The sequence below is a fragment of the Eptesicus fuscus genome, chromosome 15 (genome assembly GCF_027574615.1).
Source record: "Eptesicus fuscus isolate TK198812 chromosome 15, DD_ASM_mEF_20220401, whole genome shotgun sequence".
Classification (NCBI taxonomy): Eukaryota; Metazoa; Chordata; class Mammalia; order Chiroptera; family Vespertilionidae; genus Eptesicus; species Eptesicus fuscus.
The window spans coordinates 71,770,211-71,795,973 of record NC_072487.1 but is presented as its reverse complement, the minus strand read 5'-3'; the positions used below and the strand labels follow the sequence as shown (position 1 = coordinate 71,795,973).

Genomic DNA, 25,763 nt, shown 5'->3' with positions numbered 1-25,763 from the left:
ACCCGGCCAGGGTCAGACTAACCTAGTTTTTTTAATTAGAGATGTTCGGGTGAGAGAATGCTTAAATGGGTCAAAGTGAGAAACCAGGGAATGGTTAGGATTACCTACTTCGTTGTTTTGCTCGGAAAAGCCTCGCTGGGTCCCCAGAGGTGAAAGTCTGGAGAAAGAAAACGGAAGGAAAACAGGAGGAAAACAGGAGTATCTAGTATCAAAACTACAAATCCCAGCCCGCCCCGCGGCAGCCAACTATGGGTCCCGGCAGGTTTCATTGTCCCGAAGGAACCCCTCAGGGCCTGCCGCCGGAGTTCCGCGGGAGAAGGCGTGGGGCGTGTCCAGGCGGCGGGGAGACCTAGGTCAAGCTCTACGTCGCTGCGCCGTCGTCTCTCACGGGCCGGACGTGACGCAGGGAGAGTTCCGGCTTCGGCCTCTGCCGCTGCCGCCGCTACTTCAGCCGCTGCCGCCGCCGCTACCGCCGCCGCCGCCGTCGTCGGGGCTAGTTCTTCCTAAAATGGCGCCCCTAGACTTGGACAAGTATGTGGAGATAGCGCGGCTGTGCAAGTATCTTCCGGAGAACGACCTGAAGGTAAGCTCGGTCGGGGCGGGAGCGCTGCGGGTCGGGTTCGCCCCTTCCGGCAGTGGGGCGCCCGCCGGCCCGCCCTTCTCGACGCGGGACCCCCGCCGGCCTCTCGTCCCGTCTCGGTGGAGGGCCTGACGCGGTGCTGAGCGACCCGGTCCCTTTTGGCGTCGCGCGGAGGGCGGGGGTTGTCGGAAGAGCCGGAGTCCCCCGAGTGCCGTCCCGGTTCCGTAGCGGGGATCCTGAGGGATGTCGCGGCCTCTGCCCCAGGGTCGCCCCTCCTGGCCTTCGGGCCGCCGCAGGGCTCCGAACCCTAACAGCCGTGCAAAGAAGACTGCCCTCCTCTGACCCCATCCCCGGTCTCCCGGAGTCGGAACCGAGCCCCAGTGGCCGTGCCCTCGGGATGGGGTCATCCCTCCGGAGGTGGTGACAGGAGCGCGGGTGGCCGGCGTGTGACAGATGTCCGGGCCTTGGGAACGCGCCCCGGTGGGCGAGCTGGGAGAGAACGTCGGGGCGTCCCTCCGGTCCTGCCACTCCTCCCGATTGTTCTTCAGAAGTGTTGGCTTCTGCTAAGTCCGATGCGAATCCCGTTTTCCTGGACGCTGCTGAGCTCATTTAAGGGACAAAGCTAATTTAAGTGGACAATTTAGCAGTCCCTCAATAAATTACAAATACTTTTCTGTCTTTAAAGTTGTTCCCCCATGACCCCTTCTTAACTCAGGATTGCATTTTCTTGGTTTCCTAAAAGAGGTGAGTTTTTTGTTGCCGCCGAGTCCAAGTAACAGTAAGAGAGAGAGAGAGAGAGAGAGAGAGAGTGTGTGTGTGTGTGTGTGTGGCTAAAGGAATGAGTGTAGGTCTTTTGACAAGTCTTTATATTTTTGTGCGTTTGTGGAAACTAGGGCTTAGGTGCCTAGTTAGTGCTACTCTCTTTTATTTGCTCAATTAACATTGATTTGTTTGCTGTGTGGTAAGTGGGTAAACTGCCAATAGTTTTTGAAATTGTTTTATTCTTTCAGCTGTGTTTAAAGCAATTTATCTTTGTGAATTTTTTTCTCTTAAGGAAGATGTTACTGGTTTTTTTTTTTTTTTTTTTGCTGTCTCTTTTGGTACAGGTTGATATTTAACGACAACAAATATGCAAAATGTTGAAAGCCAAAGGTGCTGTTGTGAATGTAACTTATTTGTACTTATAGGTAAATGATGTGCACTATATTATAGAGGAGTCATTCTTGTGCATTTTCCCCTTAATAGGATAATTTAAAATGAGGACAAAGCCAATATTAGTAGAAATGTAGCTTTCATGCTCTGATCAGAGTCCTTTGTGGCTTCTTTTTTATTAATTTTTTTATTGTTTTAAGTATTACATGTAGTAGTACATACATCTCCTTTTTTTCCCCTATTGACCTTCCCCCAGCCTCCCCTACCCCCTGTCTCGTGCCCCCATCCCACCCCCACAGTGTCTTGTGTCCATTGGTGTGCTTATATGCATGCATACAAGTCCTTTGGTTGATCTCTTTCCTCCCCTCCCCAACACTCCCCTGCCTTCCCGCTGTAATTTGACAGTCTGTTCTGTGCTTTACTGTCTCTGTATCTATCTCTTGGTTCATCAGGTTATAATGTTCTTTATTTTCCATAAATGAGTGAGATCATGTGGTATTTTTCTTTCATTGCCTGGCTTATTTCACTTAACATAATGCTCTCCAGGTCCATCCATGCTGCTGCAAATGGTAAGAATTCCTTCTTTTTTATAGCAGCGTAGTATTCCATTGTGTAGACGTACCATAGTTTTCTAATCCACTCATATGCTGATGGGCATTTGGGCTGTTTCCAAATCTTAGCTGTGGTGAATTGTGCTGCTATGAACATGGGGTGCATATATCCTTTCTGATTGGTGTTTTTGATTTCTTGCCTTTGTGGCTTCTTAAGGAAACAAAGATATATGCAACATTGGGACCCAGATCATGGAAAACTAACCAGACATCTTTTGGTAGCATTGTTCATCCCATGAGAGAAGGGGGGTTTTGCATGTCAGTGAATTGAGGTGAAATTTTCTGTTCTTTAGCATATGTAAAGCTGTTTTAAGCTTTGTGTTTATAATTAGTAAAATGTTGCTTATTATAAAAATATATGTTGATACTAACTTGAAATTGGATATTAAAATGATTTGGATGATAATCAGTTGGATTTTCTTTAGACCTCTTAGTTTGATAAATAGATCTCCTTCCCAACTCAAGGAAATATTATTAAACCATTTCATTTCCCCTTTCAACACAAAATGGACTGTATTTGGCATGTATGTTTCTTAAGAAGTTTTTTTTTTTAAAAATCTGGGCAACTACTGGGAAAAATTATGAATTTTTCTTTTAAGCAAAGGCTTTTTTTGTGTGTCTTGGAAATGTTTTTGTCAAATTAATTTGCTCCTCTTTGGTATATTTAAAAAAGTTTAAATTTGATTTTACTTCTTGGCATGAAGTGCAAACTAAAATTAGGCAGGCCAAGAAAGTATTCCAGGAGCATCTTTTCAGAGACTTTAAAGCCAAAGTAAAAGATTCTGTGCGGAAGGAAAGTAATCATTGGGGCCACTTAATGATCATATGGAAAAGATTTGTTCTGGTAGAAAAGACAGAAACTCACTGTATTTTAGACTGACTAGAAGTTGGAGGTACTAAATAAAATAAATGCATAGGATATTCTAGATCTAATCATGATTTCTCTATACCTAAATTGGAAGTGGTCAAATCACTAGTACTGAATCAAATTAATATAACTGTTTTGAAGGAATAAGGATGAAATATAAAAGTGAGTAGACAAAGTATAACCTTTCTTTAAAAAGAGGTCATGTGATTCTCATCTACAATAAAGATTTCAGAGCTGCTTATAGAAGGTACAGATTCCATATCTGGTTGTGGAAGACTGAATGATAAAAATCAGGTTTATTGAATATTTAAACTTAAGTACTTAGGCGGGTGATGGGTTTTATAACTTGAAGATTGTTAGATCTCTTTCCGTGGTTGGCAAACTGCGACTTTTTGGCCCCTTGAGTGTGGCTCTTCCACAAAATACCACGGCCTGGGTGAGTCTATTTTGAAGAGTGGCGTTAGAAGAAGTTTTAAGTTTAAAAAATTTGGCTCTCAAAAGAAATTTCAATCGTTGTACTGTTGATATTTGGCTCTGTTGACTAATGAGTTTGCTGACCACTGCCTTAGATGGTTCTTAGAAGGGACATGTAAGCAAAGAAATTGCATGTTAAGTTGGTGTTCAATTTTCTTACTGAGGAACTTAAGACAGTTACCATGGTAAGGGTTGGGAGAATACTAGTGTCTATCTCAGAGATGCAATACAAAGAATTGTGGCCCTAACCGGTTTGGCTCAGTGGATAGAGCGTCGGCCTGCAGACTGAAGGGTCCCAGGTTCGATTCCAGTCAAGGGCATGTACCTTGGTTGCGGGCGCATCCCCAGTGGGGGTTGTGCAGGAGGCAGCTGGTCGATGTTTCTCTCTCACTGATGTTTCTAACTCTCTATCCTTCTCCCTTCCTCTCTGTAAAAAATCAATAAAATATATTTTAAAAAAAGAATTGTGTAATTCCACAGTAACCACTTTTATGGATTAATAGTATAATCTTTGTAGAATTCACTTTTTTGTTTAATCTGAGCCATCCCTGAGTTTTTTTGTATAAGGCTACTTGCTCTGCAAAGTTGTACCTCTGTCTGAAATGCCTCCATAAAGCTTCAAAGAATTCTCCCTTGCTTTTTTCCTGATATTTGTTGAACAGCATTTCATAAATTCTCATTCAGCCTTTGTCTGATTTTATAGATTGCCATCATATATCTTAGTCTTTATCTTTCCATGCATACTTGTCTCTAACCTTATTGCCTGTCTTATTGATCATTCTGTTTACTTGAGTTGTTTGGTTTTGCATTGTATCTTTCTTCAGGTAATACAAGGAAAACTGAACATAGTAGAGGACTTTGGTACACACCATGACTTTATAAGGGACCAGAAGAGTGTTTTTAAGACTGTTTTTGATAATGCCTTACATTTTGTTTGTCATTTTGGCCACAGAATCACAGTCTCTTGTGTATTCTGAAAATAGTCTGGAACAGTGCTGACCAGTAGAAATAAAAAAAAAAAGCTTAGAAATATGAGCCGCAAAATACATTTTTTTATTTTTTAAATACTTTTATTGACTGCAGAGAGGAAGGGAGAGGGAGAGATAGCAACATCAATGATGAGAGAGAATCATTGATCGGCTGCCTCCTGCACTCCCCCTACTGGGGATCAGCCCACAACCCAGGCATGTGCCCTTGACTGGAATTGAACCTGTCTGCAGGCTGACTCTCTATCCACTGAGCCAAACCGGCTAGGGCGCAAAATACATTTTTTAAAAAGTGAAAAAGAAACAGGTGAAATTAATTTTAGTACTATTTAACCTAATTTCAACATGTAATTAATATAAAATTACTAATGTAATATTTCCCTTTTTTTATACTATGTCTATGAAATATGGTGTATATTTTACATTTATGACATGTTCCAATTAAGACCAGTCTCATTTCAGGTGCTCAATAGCTACATGTGGCTGCAGGTATCTAATGGGACAGTGCACACCTCTAATAACTCCCCAGCCCATTTCCTAGAATTGCAGAGCTGAGAGAGAATCAGAGTTCATCTAATTCTATACCCTTCTCATTTTACTGAGGGGTACTCAGCTTTGTAGTGTTTATGATTTGTCTGAGGATGTCCGACTAAGCCATGAATTAGGTTGGAAAGTCTCCTTGTGCAGAGCTCTTTCTGATACAGTTAATAGCCTTTTTAGGATGACAAATAGCTTGCTTTTTTAGATATGTCTTCCACTTCATCACCTTTTTTAAAAACAATCTTCCATTCTAAGCACATTGGACTGCTGTCTTCTGACAACATGCTCTGTACTTCCTTGCCTCTTTGCTTCGTTCGGTCTGTTTTTGTCACCTATTTAATATGTACATATCACATATATTAAATTATTTAATACTCTGTGGGTTGGGTACTAATATTTGCCTTGTTTTACAAACAGGTAACTGAAGCACAGACAGATTAACTTTCCAAAGTCATGCAGCTAGTAAGTAAATGGATGAGCTGGGATTCAATCCTAGGCAAGTCTGGCTCCAGGGTTCATGTCCGTAACTACCACTTATGCTTCCTCTATGCAATACCCTCCAGGCCTCTTTTGAGTTTTAGCTCAGATGCCACTTTCTCCATACAGGGTTCCTGGATTCCATAGTCAGAATTATTAGTAATGATTAGAATTTACATAGCTACTTATATTATAGTCTTTTGAGCACCTTCATGTCCATTCTGTCATTTACACAGTCCTTGTGATAGGCAGAGTAGGTACCAAAGCCAGGAATTGATGAGGTTTAAGTGATTTTTACCTGAGTTACTCAGCAGAAGACATGCCTGAGTTTAATTGCTAATAAAAATTCCCATTCTTGCCTGGCCAGCATGGCTCAGTGGTTGAGCTTCGACCCAGGAACCAAGAAATCACTGGTTTAGTTCTGGGTCAGGGCACATGCCCAGGTTGCAGGCTCAATCCCAAGTAGGGGGCAGCCGATAGATGATAATTCTCTGTCATCAGGGTTTCTATCTCTATCCCTCTCCCTTCCTTTCTCTCTAAAAATCAAAACATTTTTAAAAATCCCCATTCTTTCTTCTCTATATTAACCTTTTCCCTATAGCACTTTTACTCTATTTTACCACTTACAGTATTCTGTCTTGTCTGAGCAAATGTGTCCTTCTCCACCATTAGAATATAAGCTTATTGAGGGCCAGGGCCATATCTTGTTTATTATATTCTCTACAGTATTAGAACATTGCCTTGTATGTGATAAACAATCAGTTAATGCTTGTTGAGTCAAACTGTATACTGTCTAACAACAGACATTTCTTTAAATGCTTCCTGTGTCAGGTACTGTTCGATGTGGGTGCTAGAGGTAGAATCCCATATTTGTCTCTGCCTTTGAGGGGCTCTCAGTGTAGTAAGGGAGATAGGAAAGGTAAACACATGATCATCGCATGGTGTGACAGGTGCTAAAGTAGAGGACTAAGATATTAGGAAACATAGAAGCAGCATCTAATTCTGACACCATCAAGGAGAAATGAGAGGATGAGCAGAGTTTGTTCAGGTAGACAAAACAGGAAGGAAAGAACACGCAAGCAGGATAAATACCATGTGCCATGGCATAGCTTAATCTGAAAGAAAGAACATAGTCGATTCAGGGAATCTGAGGCAGTTGATATGCCTGGAAGTGGTGCTGGGAGGACATGCAGAGGACAAAATCATGGCAAACTAGGCTGATAAATTTGGATTTTCATCTTTTAGGTGGTACGTAGATAAACACTTTGAAATGTTTTTATATTTTAGGGGAAAACATTCTGTGACTTTTTGATATTGTTTAAAATGTGGCTAACTAAAAAAAAAAGTAGACTCAAAGAAAACTATTATAGGAATACACTGTTGTATGTAGTAGGAGTATGACAAAATCTTGATGATGGTACTTGAATGGATTATGGAAAACACTGCCTTAAACAGAGGAGTGTCCTTGAGAGATTTTTAAGGAAGTGACAGTAGGTTTTAGAAATATTATGGCAACATTGTGAACCATGAATTGGAATGGGATAGGAATCTCATAGAAACAATAGACCAAGTGACATGAGAACTTGAAGTATAATAGGACCTGTTGATAGAATGAGTCTAGGTGATGAGGGAGAGGGAAGAGTTCAGTGTAATCTCTTAGTTTCTGGCATGGATAACTTAGTTAATACTATAACTAGATTAAGGAATGCAAGGGAGTTTGGTTTGAGCATACTGGATTTGAGATGCTGCTAAGCCAAGACATTGAGGTAGAGATGTTCAGAAGACTTGGATACACAGGTTGGTTCGTTCACAAATATTTATTGATTGCCATATGTGCTCCAGGCACTGTTCTAGTAGCATTAAACTCAGGAGAAAGGTCTATTACCAGTAGTTCTCAACTGGGGATGATTTGCACTCATAAGGATGTTTGGCAATGTCTGGAGACATTTTTATTTGTCACAGCTGCGGGGTAGGGGTGGGGGGATATAACTGTGGGTATCTAGTGGGTGTAGAAGCCAGAGATGTTGCTAAACATCCTATAATTCACTGGACAGAAGCTCTCCACAATAAAGAATTATCAGTAGTAATGCTATGGTGGAGAATTTAAAGCCCAGTGTATCTGAGGGACTAGAGGTAACAGGGAGACAGGAGCAGAAAGTAGAATGGAACCATGAACAAGTATCTTGAGGAAAAGGTAGACAAGGGAAATAGGGTCTCCTAAGAATGGGGGCCATGAACCCCTACTTGTTCAAGGATTAGGAATTAATTGGGCACCATGCGGAGAGGTGGGTATAGTTTACCCTAAATTTGGGATAAGATTAAGAATCTTGCCTTAGTGCCTGTTTTGGAGCAGTAAGTATAACCACACATTCTACACACCAAGCAGCAAAACAAAGGTGTGAAGGGCTTTGGAGGAGCTTCTCCCATGGCAAGGCTGGATTCTATGGGGCCACTGTATGGGGCCACTGTATGTACTGGTATACTTGGCTGACATATGTAAAGTTTGTACGAGATTTCAGACTTCTTATTTTTGTGTTTGCTTGATAGGAATTTGTAAGCTATGCTGAACTGGAGAGATGAGAGGTAATGGGTTTGGCTTAGAGACTTAACTCTAAATCCTCAGGTGGGACTGTAGACGTGGCAGTTATAGGAGGCAGCTTTTACTTTACTCGAGTTAGTGTTCCTGCCTTCAGGTTAAAGACGCTGCCGGAGTAATTTACCTTCTCCAGGCCTTTGAGATTGGCAGGGTTTCACAGTGATGTTCTTTACGGTCTGCTGTTACTTTCAGATCAGTACTGGGAGTATGGGTCAGTCTCCTTCAGTTCTGGAGGCCTCATGGGCTAGGAGACCAGTCATATGTTGGTGCAAATTCTGGCACATTCAAATATGGTGACTATGAGATTCCCTCATGAATCTGTGCTGTGATTAGTTTAAAAGTGTTAATTAAATGATGATTCACTTTGTTCCCATAGGATACAGAGTGGTTAACAAAGATGCATTCAGTATAGCAAGATAAATATTCAGGATAAGTAAGAAAAATGAGACAAAGAAAAAATAAAGATAGGAAATCAAGATGAAGCGAGAAGTAAGAATATATATAAAATAAAAGCTGTGATGATCAGGTTACTTCTTTGAGATTAGGCCCTGAGTTTTCTGGGAGTGAACGAAAGGTAGGAACTGATCAATTAAAAAATTCAGAGTCTATAAGATGATAAAAACAAGCTTAGGGAATCACGTTTATCCTTGATAGAGACATTCCTTCCCTGGGTCCTCCTTGAAGGCAGCTGTTTAATCACAGCATCCTATGTACCTCATTTATAGTCTGCACAGTGACAGGCTCTATAGAGGACTGTTTCTACAGTGTCCCATACTACAGATTGATGTCATGACTGTAAAGTGCAATTTGGGAAAGGAGGGCAGTGTAATGCAGGGTGAGGACAGGCCTCTTTAGAGGACAATCTGACTTAATTCAGGGTGGAATTTATAATAGGTTTATTTGGGTAACATTTTAAAAATTGATCTTTAAAGGGGTATAAACAGTGGGACCCTCAAATTTACAAGTAACCAACAGTACCTGAGAGTAAGCAAATAGAAAGATCAACATTGCAGGAAACAGAGAACTTTTCTTTCCCAGAGATGCATTCTGGAAAGAAGAGTGGGAGATGAGCTTCTTTGGCAGCTTGTGTTGAGGATGTGTTGGGGGGAAACATTTAAATTGTATTCATGGTATGGGCTCTCACCTCCATTGATGGAAGTTAGGACTCTTTTTAAATGATGTGAAATTTGAAAGGGAGTGTGGATAGGACAAGTGCCTGACAACATGCAGGTCTCATGGCAACAAACAGAAAACTCTGTCCACTCTTGTACAAATGACAGTAAAGCACTTCTACAAATACTTCAAAATATATATATATTTTTATTGATTTCTGAGAGGAAGGGAGAAGGAGAGAGAGATGGAAACATCTATGATGAGAGAGAATCATGGATCGGCTGCCTCCTGCACGCCCCACACTTGGGATCGAGCCCACAACCTGGACATGTGCCCTTGACCGGAATCGAACCTGGGACCCGTTAGTCCTCAGGCCGATGCTCTATCCACTGAGCTAAACCGGCTAGGGCTCTACAAATACTTCTGGTGGGATTCTCTTTGAGGAGGTTTGGTGAGTGTACCTGAAAAAATATTCCAAATATTTATACCTAAGAAAGGTGGGTAAGCCCTACCTGGTTTGGCTCATTGGATAGAGTGTCCGCCCGTGGATTGAAGGGCCCTGAGTTCGATTCCAGTCAAGGACACATACCCAGGTTGTGGGCTTGATCCCCAGTAGGGGTATGCAGGAGGGAGCCAATCAATGATTCTCCCTCATCATTGATGTTTCTATCTTGCTGTCCGTCTCCCTTCCTCTCTGAAATCAGTAAAAATATATTTTTTAAAAAGGTGGGTAAGATCTTGAAATAGGTACTTTAAAACATCACTATATTGTTTTATTTTTGAAATTGTACAGTAGCAGAAAAAATTGTTTTAAATAGTAATTGCTACTCTGTGAAGCTAACCTGAAAAGAGTAGTGCTCTTCATTTTGGCAAGATGAGAAAGAACGTGGTAATGAAAGACTATTGAAAACAACACAGGCCAAACATGGCATATTTGTTCTTTGGAATTGAGTTAGAGTTAAAAAAAATGCAAGAAGTAGGTTGTAAACTGTGGGAGCTAACTAATGTAAACAGTCCCAGAATCATCAAAGACAGTTTCCTTTCCTATCAAACAATTTAAGTATTAGTACTTGTCTTTTTGTCATGTGATCCTTCGTTTTAATATTGTAGTAAAAGGTTGCATTTTATCTTTTCTCCTTACAGCGGCTATGTGACTATGTTTGTGACCTCCTCTTGGAAGAGTCAAATGTTCAGCCAGTATCAACACCAGTAACAGTGTGTGGAGACATACACGGACAGGTAAAATTTCATAAGCAGATTTTTAGCTTTGTATTGTCCATAGTACATGTGTATTTCCATTTGTGCTGCAAAAAATAAACAAATAACAAATAAAAAACAGCAGCTGGTAGTTGGCTAGGTTACTTCAGTCTGTATGACTTAACTAAGTGAAAAATGCAGTGGTCAAATTATTCATGGAGTTTGTTGAAATTATGCTTGCAAAGTAAATAGAATGCAGTACTATTGTTCTGTGGAAAAGGGGAAATATAAAACACAAATGTGGACTGCTCATAGTTATTATGGTAAATAGGAGATGTGAATTTCCTTGGTGGGAATGAGAATAGCAAAAGTTCAGAAAGAAAATTGTTGGCGTGTGATTTCACAGCAAGTCACTGCTAGAATTTATTTTTTCCTCTGCTGGGTTTTTGTTTGTTTTTAAGAGTTTCAAGGCAGGAAGGGCACATGTCATCTTTAGATTCTTAATGTCAATGTTTAGTCTAGTTGGAAACCTGTGTGTTTATAAAGTTTTTTTAAAATAGGGAAATGAAAGGTGAACTGAATACTCATATCTTGCTGTATGCGTACAATGGAATTTGGGCTATAAGACAGATACACACTGTGAACAATATAGTATTTATGAATGCTAACAGGACTTACTGTCTTCTGACAATTTCCTGTCTTACATATGACTACTTAAAGGAGCAGAAAGGGCTGGCTGCTGAATGAGTAAAAACTTACTTTGACTATTAGAGGACTCTTCTTTTTGGCTTTTCAATATGTTCTCTGAAGGTTAAGATTATAATAAATCTGACATCTGCATGTTCTCAGCTTCTAAATAGATACCACATTATGTCACATGTGATCCGTTAGTAGATTTTAGGAGTGAATTTAAAAAAAAGTAAAAATATATTATTGATTTTTTTACAGAGAGGAAGGAGAGTGAGAGAGAGTTAGAAACGTCAATGAGAGAGAAACATCAATCAGCTGCCTCCTGCACACCCCCCACTGGGAATGTGCCCGCAACCAAGGTACATACCCTTGACCGGAATCGAACCTGGGACCCTTGAGTCCGCAGGCCGGCTCTTTATCCACTGATCCAAACTGGTTAGGACTTGGAGTGAATTTCTTAATATTTCCATGTAACTTTTCTCCAAAACTATAATAAACATTTATATTTTACATAACATAAAGGATATGAATATAAGCAGTTTTTTTTAAAAAATATATTTTTATTGATTTCAGAGAGGAAGGGAGAGGGAGAGAAAGATAGAAATATCAACGATAGAATCATTGATCGGCTGCCTCATGCAGCATGTGCCCTTGACAGGAATCGAACCCGGGACCTTTCAGTCCTCAGGCTGATGCTCTATCCACTGAGCCAAACCGGCTAGGGCTAAGCAGTTTCTTAATACATTCTTAAAAGCTGGAATAAACCAAGCAACATTTTCCTCTGATTGTAACATTAAAGTTGCCCTAGCCGGTTTGGCTCAGTGGATAGAGCGTTGGCCCACAGACTGAAGAAGGGTCCTGGGTTCAATTCTGGTCAAGGGCACATACCTGGCCCAGTCTGGGGCGTGTGCAGGAGGCAACCAATCAATGTGTCTCTCTCACATCAGTGTTTCTCTTTCTGTCTCTCCCTGTCCTTTCCACTCTCTCTAAAAATCAATGGAAAAATATCCTCGGGTGAGGATTAACAAAAATAATAATAAATAAAAATAAATAAACTTAGTGTACTGATATGAATTGATTGGGGAAAAAAAGTTGAGGGGTTGCCCAGCTAACATGGCTCAGTGGTCGATTTATGAACTAGGAGGTCACAGTTTGATTCCTGGTCATGACACGTGGCCAGGTTGCGGGCTTGAATCCTCAGTGTGGGTGTGCAGGAGGCAGCGGATCAATGATTCTCTCTCATTGATATTTCTATCTCTTCCTCTCTGAAATCAATAAAAATATATTAAAAAATTAAATTGAGGGGTTATCAAGAACTTTTCAATATGTGAATTACAGTCATGATCAAAGGTCAGGAACTTAGAGACAACTTCAGATTGTGAAAATTAATTGAAATCATAAAATTGTACTTCTGTATTACTTCAATCAAATGTACAGTATTTACTAATATTTATCTTGTGTTTTGAGGTTAATAAAGTGCTTTTTAGCATATTCCATGTAAAATTTTCTCAAGAGTTCTATACAATTGGATCATTTTGTAGAGAAGGAAACAGACTAAAAGATTGAAGAATTAGCCCAAACTCTCACAGCTGTGAAGGGACAGAGCAGAGATTTGAAATTTATTTGGATGCCCAGTAGTCCATATTAATTTAAGACAATCACCAAACTGTGAACATTGTTTCATTTGTACTTGACCCTTTAAAACAATTGCTAATCAAAAACATGGGGCTTGTAGAGCTTCTAACAGTCTGTTGATTGAGTAAACTAAATGTAAGATATGTCCTTTGGGACTTGTATAGTTGTCTTTCCCGTGGGTCAGTTCTGGAGTTGAGGATTGGGTTATAAGTATAAATAAACATGCTGGCAAGCGTATACAGCTGTCCCTTGGTATTCTCAGGAGATTGGCTCCAGGACCTCCCACAAATACCGAAATCCTGGGATGCTCAAGTCCCTTATACAAAAATGGCATAGTATTTGCGTATAACTTATGCATATTCCCACATATACTTTAAATTTAGATTACTTATAATAGCTAATACAGTGTAAATGCTATGTAAATAGTTGTTTGAGGAATAATGACCAAAAAAAAAGTCTGCACATGTTCAGGCCTACAGTCATTGTACATGTCAACAGAAACATAACATTCCCTGTCCACCCGCCCCTGGTCCCAAATATTTTCGATATACTGCAGGTTGAATGGGGATGAGTCTGCAGTAAGAGTCTGGGAGTCTGCAGATACGAATGACAACTGTACTGCTGAGAAGCATTGAAACAGTGTAATCTAGTCTGGAGATGGTAGACTTTAGTATCAGACAGAGCTTGTTTTAAATCCTGACTGGGCTATGTGCTGCCTGTTTAAAAAGCCACATCAGCCCTAGCGCGAGCCCGTTTGGCTCAGTGGATAGAGTGTCGACCTGTGGACTGAAGAGTCCCAGGTTCAGTTCTGGTCAAGGGCACATGCCCAGGTTGCAGGCTCAATCCCCAGTAGAGGGCATGTAGGAGGCAGCTAATCAATGATTTTCTCTCATCATTGATGTTTCTATCTCTTCCTCTCTGAAATAATTTTAAAAATTTATATATATATATATATATATATATGTCTCCTACCTAATAATAGAAAATATGCAAATTGACCGCACATTCGCTATGCCCAAGCCACGCCCACCAGCCAAGCCACGCCCACCAGCCAATCAGGACGAGTATGTAAATTACCCCAACAAAGATGGCGGCTAATTTGCATATCACGACAGCTTAGAAATAAGCCAAGAGATGCTGAAGGGAGCGAAGCTGCGGAGAAGCAAGCAAGCCGGGGGGAGGAGAAGGGAGGCGTGGAGGCAGGGCCGGGGGAGAAGGAAGGAGAGCGTGGCGGGCTGGCGGAGAAGGCCGGCCGGGGGACAAGGGAGGAGCGGAGGCGGGGCGGGGTAGAGTGCAGCAGGAAACCCTATTGCAGAATTTTTCCTGCAACGGGAACACTAGTATATATATATACATATATATATGGAAGCCACTTCAGCCACTTCAGCTAGCTCCTAAGTTCTTTAAAAAAAAAAATATTGAGAAACCAAGATGGAGGCATAGGTAAACACCTGAACTTGCTGCCTCGTACGACCACTTCAAAACTACAACTAAAAGACAAAACGGACATCATCCAGAACCACAGGAAGGCTGGCTAAGTGGAAATTCTACCACTAGAAGGAAAGAGAAAAGCACACGGAGACTCAGAGGACGTGTGGAAGTAAAGTGCAGAGGTACGGAGGCGCGTGCGGAGAGGGCTGGCAACTGAGTACGCGGCTGGCTTTTTCAATCCACAGGGAGACACAAGCTCCCGACTGCTCTGAACTCCAATTCTGGGCGAGACTCTGGGGACCCAGACTCATAAGGGGAGAAACTGGACTGTCTGGCAGCGGGCGGAATGCGAGGGCGGCTTTCTCTCAGAGGTGCTTGCAGAGATTACCGAGGGACACTGAGACCCAGGGGCCTCTTAAGGTAGGGCTGCTGGGAAGCCATTGCTGTTTGCTCCGCCCTGAGACTCCGCCCCATCCAAGCTGTGCAGAGAGGCTTTTGCATATAAATGGCCTGGTCCTTTGAAATATAAACTTACCTAACAAACTGCAGCTGAGGGACACACTCGGGGCAGACTCAGTGAGCACCAAAGCCTCACTGAAGCAAGTCTTTCCTCATAAGGGTGTCTCCAGCACAGAAGTTCTCCCAGCGTAGACACAGTTGATCCTCACAGCCAATTGGCATGGAGGTCAATTCCTCCCAGTGATACCAACAACAATCAAGGCTTAACTACAACAAGACTGTGCACACAGCCCACAAAGGGCTGCACCAAGAGTGTCCACTTCAGGTAACTGGGGAGGCTGAGCCACTGGGCCCTATAGGACACCTAGCACACAAAGCCACTCTATCAATTCAGGGAAGCAGCCAAAATGCAGAGACAAAGAAACAGGTCACAAATGAAAGAAATGGAGGAAAGCAAACTACGGGATATAGAGTTTAAAACCATGGTTATAAGGTTTTTCAAGAATTTCCTAGAAAAGGCCGATAAATTTAGCGAGACCCTCGAGGATATGAAAAAGGATCAACTAGAAATTAAGCATACACTGACTGAAATAAAAAATAACATACAGAGATCCAATAGCAGACTAGAGGATCGCAAGAATCAAGTCAAAGATTTGAAATACTAAGAAGCAAAAAATACCCAACTGGGAAAGCAAAAAAGAAAAAAGAATCTAAAAAGTTGAAGATAGTGTAAGGAGCCTCTGGGAAAACTTCAAGTGTACCAACATCCGAATTATGGGGGTGCCAGAAGAAGAGAGAGAGAGCAAGATACTGAAAACCTATTTGAAGAAATAATGACAGAAAACTCCCCCCACCTGGTGAAAGAAATAGACTTACAAGTCCAGGAAGCGCAGAGAACCCCAAACAAAAGGAATCCAAAGAGGACCACACCAAGACACATCATAATTAAAATGCCAAGAGTAAAAGACAAAGAGAGAATATGAAAAGCAGCAAGAGAAAAACAGTTAGTTACCTACAAGGGAGCACCCATACGATTGTCAGCTGATTTCTCAACAGAAACTATGCAGGCCAGATGGGAGTGGCAAGAAATAGTCAAAGTGATGAATAGCAAGAACCTACAATCAAGATTACTCTACCCAGCAAAGCTGTCTTTCAGAATTGAAGGTCAGATAAAGAGCTTCACAGATAAGAAAAAGCTAAAGGAGTTCATCACCGCCAAACCAGTATTATATGAAATGCTGAAAGGTATTCTTTAAGAAGAGGAAGAAGAAAAAGGTAAAGATAAAAATTATGAACAACAAATACATATCAACAAGTGAATCTAAAAATCAAGTGAATAAAAAATCTGATGAACAGAATAATCTGATGAATATAATAAAATCAGGGGCATAGAAAGGGAGTGGACTGACAATCCTTGGAGGGGGAAAAGGGGAGTGGGGGATGCAGGAAGAGACTGGACAAAAATCATACATCTATCGATGAAGACAGTGTGGGGGAGGGTAAGGGCAGAGGGTGGAAGGGAGCTATGGGGGGAAAAAAGAGGAACAAGTATAATAATCTGAACAATAAAGATTTAATTAAATAAATAAAAATAAAGTGACAAAACCAGAAACTAAATATATCTCATGGAAAAACAAAACAAAAAAAATATTTTTATTGATTTCAGAAAGGAAGTGGGGGGCGGGGGAGAGAGAGAAAGAGAGAAAGAGAGAAAGAAACATCAGTGATGAGGGAGAATCATTGATTGGCTGCCTCCTTAAGGTTAAAATTCGCTGCTTAAGACTTAAGAAACAGTTACAAGGAGGTGGAATGCTTTATTTCAGTAGTTAACATTTAAATGTCAGTTTTGTTCACTGTTATTAAGATTCTTGTACAGTTTTAACCATTAGAAATTTGATACTTATTAGTGATTTTATTTTCAAGTCTAAAAAATAAATATGTTGGAAATTATTAGTTGTGGTAGGTATAGTTTATTACAGAAAAACTGAAGTTTCTTTAAGAATTAGATTAGGGTTATCTAGTAGACTGAAGTTACCACATGTGTAGTTTGTCATTTACCAATTTTTAGTCAAATAGAATTAGGTGAAATATGCAGTTCCTTTTTACTAATTATTGAGAGGACACTCTACATTTGTGAGGGCTGAGGGTACACATCAACAGTATACTGTAGGAAGGTAGGTTGACCTGTTCTGTATCGTGTAAGTTCATTCTTTGAAATAAAGTTTTACCCACTGGTTTACTTATCTTTATCTCATTGAAATAGATGTTGAATATGTGATGGGATGGTTAGGTGAGCTTATTGACAAGTTATGTAACTGATAAATGATTTCAAATTCTCAAGTAATAGGTGAGTAGATAGATACATGAAAGAAACTTAAGAGGGAGGCCTATAACATTAATGATATATGAATGACTTTAATGGTAACTGAGCTTTATTTTAATGCTTTTTTTTTTTTTAAGGCTTGGGAGCTGTGTGCTTGGCCACTTTGCTTATACTTTTTTCTTTTTATTGTCAATATTGAAGTCCTCATAATTAATTGCTTCTTTATACATTTTGCTCTCAGTTTTATTATTTTTCTCCTTTATAGGAATTTGTAATCAACAAATATTGCCTTTCTTTTATAGTTTTATGACCTTTGTGAACTATTCAGAACTGGAGGTCAGGTTCCTGACACAAACTACATATTTATGGTATGTAAAAACCAGTGACATCAAGTAGTTATTTAAAAAGATCAAGTACTTATTTAAAAAGGAAAAGATCTTACTTATTACATGTAAATTACATAATAATTTTATTACCATGTGATAATCACTATTTAAATATCTAAAAAGGTGATTCTATACCTTTCTACATTTTTCTGGGTCCTCTAGTTGAGAATAATTGCTTTAATAAACTGCTGAATAAATAAGAATGGGTTGTAGCCCTCAGTAATGGTTGGGAAGAAAAATAATCCTAGAACCGCTGGTTTAAAGAATAAATCTTTAATTTATTGTTACTTTACCAAATTTTTTTGAGTATTCATTTTTATGTTATTAATCTATGAATTGAGGAATATGCACACAGACACATTTGGTATGAAGATGCATATTTGCTTACTTTTCTTTCAGAATGTAATGTTACTGTTTTACTTTTTCTGTGTCTTCCTTCTGTAAGTTTCTGGGTCACTTTCCTATTATTCTTTTAGCTGTTTTCTTATTGGTCTAATACTGGCCCAAGTAAAACATTAATGGGAAGTGTAAATAGCATGTCATCACATGCCATTGTCAAATACAAAGCTGAACATGGAACACTGTTAAAATTATGGTGTTTGCTTTTACAAAAGAAAACAAAACTATTTTATTCAAGTTGGTAGCTCTTCTGATTCAGTTAAAATATTTTTGAAATTTATTTAAAAATTTTTAAAAAATATATTTTATTGATTTTTTTACAGAGAGGAAGGGAGAGGGATAGAGAGTTAGAAACATTGATGAGAGAGAAACATCGATCAGCTGCCTCCTGCATACCCCCTAGTACATGCCCTTGACCGGAATTGAACCCAAGACCTTTCAGTCTGCAGGCCGACGCTCTATACACTGAGCCAAACTGGTTTCGGCTATTTAAAATTTTTGATTTACACATTGTCTTTTTGAAACATGTTACTGTGGGTAATAGAGAATTGAAAAATGGCGGTTTTGCAGGGAAAAATCATTGAAGAATTGTACTGCAGGTATCTGTAGGCCTCCTGAATCGTGGACTAACACAAACACTAGTAAAAACAGCCTGTTTACTTCCATTGGAATTTTTTGTTAAAACTCAATTTACAAATAATTCAATGTGTAACTCTTCATTTGTTATTTTGGGCTGTGTCTCTGATTTATGTGCACTTTGGTATAATTTTTAAAATATATTGTTGCCATTGTATTGTTTATAACTGTAATCTTTTACTTTACAGGGTGATTTTGTAGACAGAGGTTACTATAGTTTGGAGACCTTCACTTACCTTCTTGCACTAAAGGCTAAATGGCCTGATCGTATTACACTTTTGCGAGGAAATCATGAGAGTAGACAGATAACACAGGTTTATGGATTTTATGGTAAGACCTTCTGTTTCTCTGATTCTGAACATTATTTTACATTCCTCTTTGGGGAGAAAACACACAAGTCATACATGTGCTTTATAGTATATTTAGAAAATAAAGATAATCTTTTTCCACTTTCTCACCCTTTAACTTTCTCTCTTCCTCCAATCAATGGGAAATCTTACCATGGAGAGAGAACCATTCTTAAATTTTTGGTGTACATCTTTTTAGATCAGTGCCTCAAAGCACTGTCCTTAGTTTACCTTACCGGAATCATCTGGGGTGCTTGTTAGAAATGCAGATGGCTGGGCCCCCATGCAGAACTTTTGGGTTGGGACCCTTGAAGTTGTCAAAGGTGAATGTTCTGCACATTCAAGTTTGAGAATTTATTCTATATCTATATCTACATATTTGTGTGTGTTTGTGTTGTATAATATATGTGTGTGCATACACACCACAATAAAATGGGATCATACTTGATTTTTTCATTTAATATTTTGACCTGCCTTTTTACTTCATTAATGTTATTTTTTATAGCTGCTTATATTATACTATATGGATATCCTGTAATTGATTTAACCAGTCCCTTTAACATTGGATATTGGAGTTATTTTTAAGTTGCTGATGTACACATAGCTGAATGAATATCCTTTAATATACATATATATGATATCCCAAGGATATATAAATATCCTTTTACATATATATTAAAAATGTGTGCTTGTTCCAGAGAATCTCAGGACATCAGGGATTAGAAATAGAACTCAGAAAAACAACAACAAAACAAATAGAACTCATCCATTAAAAACAAAATAGCTGCTGCATTGGCCCGTGTGGCTCAGTTTGTTGAGAATAGGCCCGTGCACCAAAAGGTCTGTGTTTTGGTTCCTAGTCAGGACACATGCCCGGGGACGTGCAGGAGGCAGCCCATCGATGTTTCTCTCTCACATCAATGTTTCTCTTTCTCCCTCTCTCTTCCTCTCTTTCTAAAATCAATTAAAAAAACATTTAAAAATTATTTAAAAGCAAAATAGCTGCTTTTATAAAATTTTTATATGGTTGAAAGTTTTAATAAACATGGTTAAGAAGTTCTTTGAAGAAGGTAGACAGAAGAATTGTTGAGCTTATTAATATGAATTTTTCCTTGAGCACAAGGTAGATATTGAGAGATTTGAAAATAAATTTATAACCCTTTAGTTTCAGATTTTTATATTTTGAATTATTTTCTATCAGTATGAAGATAAGCTGGACTCTCTTACTAGTTTAAGCTATATTCCTGTTGTCCTAGTATTTGATGTATTCTTTATTAACATTTTTATTTTTTTTGTTATCATTTTTAAAAATATTTGTATTTATTTCAGAGAGGAAGGGAAAGGGAGAGAGAGATAGAAACATCAGTGATGAGAATCATTGATCTGCTGCTTCCTGCATGCCCCCCACCAGGGATCGAGCCCGCAACACAGTCATGTGCCCAGACTAGGAATCAAACAGTGACCTTCTGGTTCGTAGGTCAATGCTCAACCACCAAGTCACACTGGCTGGGCTATTTTTTTTATTAATTTAAAGAGAGAGGGGAAGGGAGAGAGAGAAAAACATTGATTTGTTGTTCCACTTATTCATGCAATGAATGGTTAATTCTTGTATGTGTCCTGACGGCATCAAACCCCCAATCTTGGCATGTTGGGAAGATGCTCTAACCAACTGAGCTACCTGGCTAGGGCTATATTCTTTATTTTTATTGGCAGATTCAGAATTTCATTACTGAGAACTCTCCTGTTTCTTTTATAGATGAGTGCCAAACCAAATATGGAAATGCTAATGCCTGGAGATACTGTACCAAAGTTTTTGACATGCTCACAGTAGCAGCTGTAAGTTTATATGAATCTTTCTAAAGCCACAATGTATTTCTTGCCAATAACACTTTGCATATTTTTATCTAATTGCCATCTTAGTTTTATTGATACTACTATGATTCGTTGGTGAATTTGGATATAACTGAATTTATTATTATATGTTCAACTCTTTGTTATCCTTTTTGTTAGTTAATAGATGAGCAGATCTTGTGTGTTCATGGTGGTTTATCTCCTGATATCAAAACACTGGATCAAATTCGAACCATTGAACGGAATCAGGAAATTCCTCATAAAGGAGCATTTTGTGACCTGGTTTGGTCAGATCCTGAAGATGTGGATACTTGGGCTATCAGTCCCCGAGGAGCAGGTTGGCTTTTTGGCGCAAAGGTCACAAATGAGGTAAAGTCAACATTTTCCAAAAAGTGGTTGCTAATGAACTACACAAAGAACTATGGTGGCTGTAGTTAATAAACTTATAGTCTAGTTCAGTGGTCGGCAAACTCATTAGTCAACAGAGCCAAATATTTTAAACTTAAACTTCTTCTAACGCCACTTCTTCAAAATAGACTTGCCCAGGCCCTGGTATTTTGTGGAAGAGCCACACTCAAGGGGCCAAAGAGCTGCATGTGGCTCGCGAGCCGCGGTTTGCCGACCACTGGTCTAGTTTACTCAAACTATGGTGGTTATGGATATAAAACTTCTCATCTAGTTTATCATATAGTATATATTTCCTTAATAATTAAATGAGATGAATAATGAAAGCACCTCCTTCAGCATTTACTTGGTAACATATGTAAAATAAATGTTCCTTTTCTTCCAAATATTGCAATTAAGTAATGAGATTAAACAAGGACAAGAAAGGCAACTTAAAAAATACTTTTTTTCATATTTATGTTTTTAGTTGAGATTCAATAGACATTTAACATTGTATTAGTTTTAGGTGTACAACATAATGACTTGATATATGTGTATATCGTGAATAGGCAACTTTTTGAGGTTCAGCTATTTACACACACACACACACACACACACACACACACACACACGAGCTATATTGGAAAGTAATCGAATGTGGAATCAGAGAGCTAGGTTCAAGTTATTTATCCTGTCTGAATCTCTGTTTCATTACACTGAAAAAGGGTAGTAAATCTCAATTTTTGCAAGAACCATACTAAACACTCAGTAAATTACAGATATGGTAACAATATGTTTATTGTTAAACCATAAGAACTTTGTTTCATATCTGATAGTACTTGTAGGATGCTTTTCTTCCAGAAACTTCTAGTTATGTGACTGATGATTTCTAAACTCTTTAATAGTCTCAGGCCAAAGTGACTCTATAGCCTATAACGCATTGAAATTATTGGGGGTAACTGTAGAGTTAGCTTTACAGTCATGAGAACTGTATTTAGTAACAGGATTTATACTTTATTTTATTATATATATAGGTTGGTATTTATAAAAAGAATATGCTGGATACTTAACCAGTCCTTTCTAAATTGCAGTTTGTTCATATCAACAACTTAAAACTCATCTGCAGAGCACACCAACTAGTGCACGAAGGCTATAAGTTTATGTTTGATGAGAAGTTGGTAACAGTATGGTCTGCACCTAATTACTGCTATCGTTGTGGAAATATTGCTTCAATAATGGTCTTCAAAGATGTAAATACAAGAGAACCAAAGTTATTCCGGGCAGTTCCAGATTCAGAACGTGTTATTCCTCCCAGAACGACGACGCCGTATTTCCTTTGAGGCCTGCGCCCATCCTGCTGACCGGTCACATTTTCTGCCCTCTTCTTACCCCAACTTTTGTGTATTACCCTCTATAATATACTTTTTATTGAGCACTTTGCTGCTGAAATGCTGCCTCTTGCCTTTTTTTATTTTAAATTATCTAAATTTATTGTTTGTTATGGTGTCTATAACAATGTTTTCCTATCAGTTTTCTCCCCCATCCCATCCCCACCTTGGACTCATCTGAGAAGACTTGAGAAATGTCTTAATACTCATACTGCTGCATGTAGCTCTTGCTTATTTACTGGTCTGGGGGAAACAAGATGTGTTTCCTTTTTTAAAAAGCCAATTGACAGAACAGACTACACTGAAATACTCCTTTTGTATCATTCAGCCTTTTGTTTTAGTTTGGTAAGTTTTAAGAAATTTCAGCAGCAAAGTTGTTATCCAGTGGGCACGATGGACTGCAAATGCCTCGAGTTATGTATACTTGTCCCAGCTGTAAACTTCATTGTCCTTTGTTGGATATTTTAAGTGGATATAAAATAAATTGGTCTAAAGGGCTGCCCTCCTTGTTGTGTTTTTAAATTTGAGTTAAAAACTGCTACAGCTTATGATTTTGTACATTAAGATAATTGTATTGATCTTTTTTCAGATTCCTTGTATTTTTAAATAAAGTAATCTTAAATAAAACCCAGATAGGTTAAAAGTGTTAGAAATTTTAAACAGCTTACATTGTTAGCTTAAAGTTACTCTTTTTTTCCCTAGTCAGAGTTCTTGACCCTTTGGTTATTGAGTTTAAAACTTCAACTGAAATTCAGTACTATTTATTTAAGAAAAAAAAATCACTAAACTGTGCCTAAGAACATAACTGCCATATTAATTAATGTTTTGGTTTATATCCTCTATAGTAATAGAAAAACATTTAATACTTGTAATGCTGATATGTTCATTTGATACCACTTGAGTAAAATGTGATCAATCCAGTTTACAATCTATCATGAGTATTATTAAGTAATATCTATGTACTTTTCAATAGGAATCATTTTCTTGTTGTAACACTTGACCTTAACTTTTAGAAAGTGTTCTTTTTTTTAAAAAACTGCAACTGGAAAGGTTGAAAAGTCAGGACTCTTATATTTGTGAACTGTAATCTGAAGCAGGTTTTAAAAAGTGTGGAAAGAAACAAATTGTCCTTTTTTTGTAAAGGTCTGTGATCCCATGTGTCGGCTTTGTGTAAGTAATTTGAATATCCAAAGGATTGTGGTGATCAGTCCTTGATATGCACCGTCCACTTAATAAGGACAAGTGTTCCAGGGTCTCTTATGACTGTGGTCATAAATGATGTTGGAATTTACCATTTTGTGAAGTAGTTGGCATCCTTTTACGACTATAATTAATTTTTGTCATTCCAGGAAATCTTTGTGAAGCCAGCCAATTAATAAAGCACTTTAGCATCTGTTCAGGTAGTTTTGAAAATCAACTTTTCCCCTTCAGGATAAGAACTTCCAGGTTACCTAAAAATGCAATAAAAATCTTTATAGTCTATACTTCTTGGCACATAATTTTTCATCAGGGTTTTCTTTTATTAAATGAGCACAACACTGTTTTGATTTTTTTCCACAATCACCCAGCTACTTGTGTAGTTTTTAATTGTATAGCTATATGAAAGAAGTGACTACGGCATTTGCTGCACACACTTGAACTGTTGGGTCAGTAGCTTTGTGTCATTGCCCTGACCCCAGTGTAATTCAGGGGGAAAGTTATTAATCTTACAGGGATATGTAGCTATGTATTTTACTAATTGTTAAACACTGGAAATTAATGATGCAGACAACTTGATGTGGTCTTTAAACAGCTCTCTGCAGTATTTTTTTCCTTTTACCATAAATTGTTCGTTTGTTTTTGTTAATCCTCACTGGAGAATATTTCTTCCATTGATTTTTTTAGAGAGAGTGGAAAGGAGGGAGGGAGGGAGAGAGAAAAAAACATGCGAGAGAGAGAGAGAGAGAGAGAGACAGGGAGAGAGAGAGAGACATTGGTTGATTGCCTCCCACATGCGGGGAACATACCTGCAACCCAGGTATGTGCCCTTGACCAGGAATTGAACCTGCGACCCTTGTGGTGCATGGGCCGACATTCCAATGCTGAGCCACACCTGCAAGGGCTCCTGTTACCATAAATTGTATTTACGTGTTTGCTCTCCTCTGCTTTTAAATTGTACCAGTTAAACCAGTAACTCTGAGCCCTCCCTTCCCATTTGATACTCCCTAGCTTAGATTGATGTAGTTTTAGTTATCCCTGTAATGTGACATTTTTAAGTCGTATACTGCATTTGTCTGTCACTAGTTGGGCATGTGCCAATAATATTCTGTCCATTCCTTAACTGCCATCTCTGTTCTGCCTGATTTTTTCCCCTCTTCAACCGAATTACGGCTTTTTGCATGAAAAAAAAAGTTTTTACTATTAGACATGTAAAGGGAAGAGAGAGTGAATGTATTGAGTTTTGTAAGCCTAAAAGGAATATTTGGATTCCTCTACGAAATAAGGGCTACGTACTATATACAGTAATCATATGGTGGAAGATACTTGCAGGTCATAGGTTTGTAGGCAGAAAGATCTGTTACTCCCTGTATTTAGGCTGAATGTAAAATCCCTTATATTGTATTATTGGGGATAATCACTATTTTTATTTGCCTATGATATACTTGGTTTCTAATAAATTGTCCTAGACTCTAGTGAGAACTGTCTCCTTTTAGTTGCCAATCACTCCCTGTCCTTACTTGCCTGATATACTCTTGGCTAGCTTTTTATAGGTTAATGCTTTTTCCTGAAATATCTCACCACTTTAAATGTGTGAATTTGGGTGTGATCCTAAAAAGCCTGGGTCAAGAGCATATCTAATATGCAACCTGCATCAGCTCCTACTCCATCTGGATGTCTAGAACTTTTGGAAGATTTTGACGTCTTAAATCCTGGGTTTTGCTTTTGAAATAAGGTTTGAAATATTGTTCATTGCATTAAGATTTGTGTGTTTTTGCTTTGTAAGCCCAGCAGGTTTTGGAAAATGCCTGTATTGTGAAAGCAAATCTGAACTCTTTCTGAGCCTCTTTTATTGTGAGAAGTAGAATTGCTTTTCATCAGCCTCCAGAAAATTGTGTACCTGGAGTTGAGATTTAACAGCAAGAATCCAGATTTTTAAATGTAATTGTTTTTTTAACTGCTAATGTTTGTAAAGCACCTTCAGTTCTTTGGATGAAGAGTGCTATATTCTCTCAGTGTAAATTAATAAAAATATTATAGGAA

General features: G+C 38.8%; 1 protein-coding gene across 4 annotated transcripts; it reads left to right on the top strand.

Moving 5' to 3' along the window:
• The first annotated feature begins 328 nt into the window (after positions 1 to 328).
• Positions 329 to 25,763, top strand: PPP6C (protein phosphatase 6 catalytic subunit). 4 transcript variants are annotated; one of them, XM_054727309.1, is made up of 9 exons: positions 329 to 650; positions 845 to 877; positions 1,296 to 1,324; positions 10,541 to 10,636; positions 17,435 to 17,500; positions 18,742 to 18,883; positions 20,657 to 20,736; positions 20,911 to 21,120; positions 22,227 to 25,763. In XM_054727309.1, the coding sequence occupies exons 1-9, from the start codon at positions 509 to 511 to the stop codon at positions 22,473 to 22,475; spliced, it is 1,047 nt and encodes a 348-aa protein (XP_054583284.1). In that variant the 5' UTR covers positions 329 to 508; the 3' UTR covers positions 22,476 to 25,763. The 4 variants fall into 4 exon arrangements, with proteins under 4 accessions (XP_054583284.1, XP_008153512.1, XP_008153511.1 ...); XM_054727308.1 differs by lacking the exons at positions 845 to 877; positions 1,296 to 1,324 and adding an exon at positions 5,629 to 5,673 and having other exon boundaries at positions 548 to 583; positions 22,227 to 23,021; XM_008155289.3 differs by lacking the exons at positions 845 to 877; positions 1,296 to 1,324 and having other exon boundaries at positions 342 to 583; positions 22,227 to 23,021.

What these genes read in the sequence shown, in the direction of transcription:
- PPP6C (XM_054727309.1), top strand. Translation starts at nt 509, where the DNA reads ATGGCGCCCCTAGACTTGGACAAGTATGTGGAGATAGCGCGGCTGTGC. An exon ending in TTCTTGGTTTCCTAAAAGAG is followed by an intron (nt 1,325 to 10,540) that starts GTGAGTTTTTTG and finishes TTCTCCTTACAG; the next exon opens with CGGCTATGTGACTATGTTTG. An exon ending in GTGGAGACATACACGGACAG is followed by an intron (nt 10,637 to 17,434) that starts GTAAAATTTCAT and finishes TTTCTTTTATAG; the next exon opens with TTTTATGACCTTTGTGAACT.